The sequence below is a fragment of the Sinocyclocheilus rhinocerous genome, unplaced genomic scaffold (genome assembly GCF_001515625.1).
Source record: "Sinocyclocheilus rhinocerous isolate Xijiao unplaced genomic scaffold, SAMN03320098_v1.1 scaffold299, whole genome shotgun sequence".
NCBI classification, from domain to species: Eukaryota; Metazoa; Chordata; class Actinopteri; order Cypriniformes; family Cyprinidae; genus Sinocyclocheilus; species Sinocyclocheilus rhinocerous.
In genome coordinates this window covers 1120616-1125681 of record NW_015652998.1, presented here as the reverse complement: position 1 = coordinate 1125681, position 5066 = coordinate 1120616, and the positions used below count along the sequence as shown (strand labels likewise).

At 44.1% G+C, this 5066-nt stretch overlaps 1 protein-coding gene across 1 annotated transcript in view; it reads left to right on the top strand.

Moving 5' to 3' along the window:
• LOC107715286 (neuronal PAS domain-containing protein 4-like) overlaps positions 1-2563 on the top strand; it is a 7845-nt gene extending 5282 nt beyond the window's left edge. Inside the window, exons 7-8 of the mRNA XM_016521363.1 lie at positions 1033-2447; positions 2538-2563. Coding sequence (XP_016376849.1) covers positions 1033-2447; positions 2538-2563 — 1441 coding nt within the window. The remainder of the gene's footprint in view (positions 1-1032; positions 2448-2537) is intronic.
• Positions 2564-5066: the final 2503 nt, after the last annotated feature.

The window sequence follows — 5066 nt, the reverse complement described above, 5'->3', positions numbered from 1 at the left end:
TATCTTACATTTTTTATTATATTAAATATATAAAAACTATTATTTATAATAATAGTATTTATTTTTAAAAAAACTATACTTAACACATTTATAAAATAATTAACAACCTGTCATTTTCTCTGCCCTTCCCTCAGTGAGTCTGAAGCCTGGTCGGTGCGTCAGCAGTTGTATTCAGAGCAGAACCAGCTGGCTCTCCTGTACCAGGAGGCACGCCAGAGCTCTGACCCCCTGTCCAGCCCGGACCAGGTCTTCACACCCAGCAGCAGTGGCCTGTCCTCCCAGTCCTTCGACTTCAGCTTCACCACTTCTGGCCGGAGCTCCTCGGAAGAGCTCCCTAGTACCTCTGGCCCAACCAGCATGGCACTCGACCCCCTTCAAGGCTTTTCTCAGGACGAAGAGAGCCATCCACAACTGCATGGCAGTCACCAGATGTGGAGATCAGCCATGACTGTTTCTGCTGAACATCTGAGCAGCATTAATATCCCAAGTCTTTCTACAGTTCCGCAAACCCATATTGCCCCTCCACCCCTTCCTCCGTTCAAAGCTCCTCCTAAGCGCCAAAACTCAGAGGAGTTTATTTGCACACCTCCTTACACCCCAAGACTCGGAGGGGGGAGTTTCATGTTTGGTGATGAGACCTTCAAATCAGACCATAGCAATGTAGTCAAAATGAGGCAGTCAATAACCTCAGCGCCCCTTCCTGCAAGCATCGGCCCCACTCAACACTGCCGCAAACGTCTATATGAAACACTACCACCTACTCCAGACAGCCCCGGCAGTGATGAATGCATTCTCATGGCGCTGCCGGAGATCAGAGGACCTCTGTATGTAGACGTCCCCCATTTCCCATTCCACAATCCCCCCGAAGGCCTTTTAACCCCCGAGGCCTCGCCCACAATATCTTACATTTTTTATTATATTAAATATATAAAAACTATTATTTATAATAATAGTATTTATTTTTAAAAAAACTATACTTAACACATTTATAAAATAATTAACAACCTGTCATTTTCTCTGCCCTTCCCTCAGTGAGTCTGAAGCCTGGTCGGTGCGTCAGCAGTTGTATTCAGAGCAGAACCAGCTGGCTCTCCTGTACCAGGAGGCACGCCAGAGCTCTGACCCCCTGTCCAGCCCGGACCAGGTCTTCACACCCAGCAGCAGTGGCCTGTCCTCCCAGTCCTTCGACTTCAGCTTCACCACTTCTGGCCGGAGCTCCTCGGAAGAGCTCCCTAGTACCTCTGGCCCAACCAGCATGGCACTCGACCCCCTTCAAGGCTTTTCTCAGGACGAAGAGAGCCATCCACAACTGCATGGCAGTCACCAGATGTGGAGATCAGCCATGACTGTTTCTGCTGAACATCTGAGCAGCATTAATATCCCAAGTCTTTCTACAGTTCCGCAAACCCATATTGCCCCTCCACCCCTTCCTCCGTTCAAAGCTCCTCCTAAGCGCCAAAACTCAGAGGAGTTTATTTGCACACCTCCTTACACCCCAAGACTCGGAGGGGGGAGTTTCATGTTTGGTGATGAGACCTTCAAATCAGACCATAGCAATGTAGTCAAAATGAGGCAGTCAATAACCTCAGCGCCCCTTCCTGCAAGCATCGGCCCCACTCAACACTGCCGCAAACGTCTATATGAAACACTACCACCTACTCCAGACAGCCCCGGCAGTGATGAATGCATTCTCATGGCGCTGCCGGAGATCAGAGGACCTCTGTATGTAGACGTCCCCCATTTCCCATTCCACAATCCCCCCGAAGGCCTTTTAACCCCCGAGGCCTCGCCCACAAAAAAGCCCTGTTTAAGTTTCTTCCCTCGGGAAGACGATACCGAAAGAGAGCGTATGGAGATCTCGCTCCTGGCTCAGTATATTAGCACTTTAGCTGAAGGTTTCTGTCACAGCCACCCACAAAACACATCAGCTCCCCCTCATCACACATCGTTTGAGGGCCCAAACTCCTCACTGGCTCACATTGATGTCTTTATGTTTGAGGAGAAAGCAGTAGATGGCATCCCTCTTCCAAATCTGCCATCCACCTCCCCCATACCTCCCTCGCCTTACTCATCAGAGCCGTCCTATCCTCAGCACTCCCCGAGCCGCAGCTCTCCTGTCCACGCGCAGGAAGAGGCGGCGACTCTGAACGGTGTACACCACCTCTGTAGCGTCCAGTCGACGCACTGTAATCGCATGGCCGGGGGTGGGCTGCAGGAAGCCAAGAGACCCGATGAGGACGTGGAGATAATGTCCTCCCTAGGGTCCACCGCAGCTCCAGCACTTCCTGCCCTCACTCCTGCTCTGCCTTGTGCCCAGTCCCTCCTAGAGGAGCTTGTCACCATGGAACCTGTGTTTGGGGCAGCCGCCCTGATGACTCCTGCCGAGAGGCAACAAGATGAGTTGTATCAACTCCTTCATCAAGGCGGACAACAGATCTTCTACCAAGGTGAGAAACTATTACATTTTTGCGATTTTAGCATTTCAGTGTCTCAAAGTTTTTGTGTCTAAACTGTGCTTTTTCTCTCTTTTCCTACAGATGGAACCAGTGATCACATGTTTTAACATAAGTCTGTGACTTAATCAATGAAGTATGGCATATTGTCATCTTTTACGAAGCTATTTTTCTGAGATAATGTGGTAGAGTTAAATCTAAGTGTGTTAAAAAGATTTATTTATGTTTATATTTCAATATCATGAAGTCACATGAACATGCATCCTATTCATATTGGACTGTCACTTTGGGGAAAAGTACTTAAAGTAACAAAGGCAATTGCCACTTTGTATTCACTTATAGTGAAGGCTGTGTTTTACTGGAAAAATATGTTTATGAATCACAACTGTTTCTTTAAACCATCGTAGAGTTCTACGGTCAAGTAGAGGATTGATTTCTACCTACAATACTCTCTTTCTATTTGTTTTTCATTGTGTCAGTGCATGAAAACCATAGAAAATACTTCATACTAAACAATATTTCTTTATGTTTTGTACTTTGTTTGGAGATCCAGAAGTTATGTTATATAGGATTTGCTTACAGTCTTTCATTTAAAGGTTACTGGCATTGATGGTTCCATGAAAAACATTAGAAACTTTAAATTGCATAAAATGTTCTTTATAGCAGATAAAGATTATTCAAATATTCTTTACACTAAGAAAATGTTGACTGAAAATTCTTTGAGGAACCCAAAATGGTTCTTCTATGCCATCGCTGTGAAAACCTTTACTTTTAAGAGTGCATTCGATGTACCATATTTTCTTGTTTCCACAAAGAATGTCCTTGAATTTGATGCGCTCTTGTTTTCCAAATATGTATATGAGAGTCAATTAAATGCATCAAAGCAAGGTTCATCGGTGTGTGTTCATTGTTGCTGGCCCCTCCATTGTTCCCTTCACTCTCTCCCTTTCATTCACTGCCTTTTTAGTGTGTCGCCATGGTTTCCTAGGGCCGACTGACGCAGATGATGAGGTGCTATCTATTTTCCTGACGTATGCTCTTGACTCAGAGGCACAGTGGAGAAAATCAGCCTCCTACACACACACACACACACACACACACACACACACACACATGCATATATGTCCACGAACGCATGCTGTACAGTGAATAGTCAGCCCACACTTTCCCATTATATCTGGAAGCTCACGATAATACCCTATATGGCCTTTCCTGCCTCTCAGTATCTGCTTCCATCTTTTCCTCTTGTTGCCGGGGAAGCGAGATCTTCCTTTCGCAATCTCCACCTCCGGTGGCCCTAAATCATTGTTTGCTTGTCAATTATCCAGTTATGCACCTTTCCATTGAGTCCAACAACGTCTGGTGCTGTGCTGACCCGCCCACACGGCACCATGGGCCAACTTACCGCCCCGTGTCCAGAAATACCCCATGAGTTTCATCTAAATAAAACACTCTCATGTCTTCTCTTCCTGTCTTTGTGAGAATGATGCGCTTTCAGCAATGAAGAGGAATAAAAATAGACCGGACTGAAAAGAGGAGGAAAAGAGGGAATGGGGAGCGCTTGGAAGGTGCACAAGGACTTTTAGGTGCTTATTCATCCTGCTTTCCTCCCACCCCTCCAATCAGTCAGCTGAATTTCTTTTCATCCTCCCTCTTTCACACATCTGTGCTTTCTCATTCATACCGTCCCATTCATTAGGACCCTCTCTCCTTATGACTCACCCATACCTCTAACTCATCTCTCCCTTCTCTGCTCTCTCGCTCTTCATCGTCCTCCAGATACGTCCACACAAACAGCCCGTGCCCACTTAAATCATAATGGAAATGCAAAAATGAAGATGCTCTCATCTTGCTTTCATGAAAGTATGATGAAAACAACCTCCTACATTGTCTGCACTATTCAGAGATGCACAAAACATTTCTATTCTTAAGCTCTAATGCCATGGTGCAACATCAAAAGAACGATTTTCTCAGCAAATAGATTATATTGGTAGAGATATAGCAAAGTAAACAAAACAACCCTATGCAATAAGTATTATTTTGACAAGCTATCTTCATCCCAGGGCCTGAGACAATGTCCTTAGTTGTCCACCTCTCATGATGGCCTGCATTGCACCAACATGAAACTTTATTCAGTGTTTTACTTTTGATTTGTCAGTTTCTACTGTAAAGACTGCTCAATGCTGACGTTCAGTGGTCATTAATGGAAGTTGTTTAGAACACTTGTGAAAAAACTAAAAAGAGTACTTATTATCCAACTTATGTACTTTAAAAGTATATTTTTAAGTGCAAACTGAATGTAATGTTTAGGTAGGACACTTAATTGCATGTGCATGACACAATATGTAGGACACTTTTGATTTTACATTATTAAATATCATTTTATAGTAAAGTGCACTTTTTGTGCTTAAGTGTGTTAGGAAACACAGCCATGAAAGTATACTCACTTAAGTGGCCTTTTATGTAGTTCACCCAAAAATGAAAAGGTCATCAGTTATTTCATAATTTGTTTAAAACATGTATGAATTTCTTTTTTCTTGTGAACACAAAAGAAGATATTTTTTTAAGAATGTGTGTAACTAAACAGTTGATGGTCGCTGTTGAAATCCATAG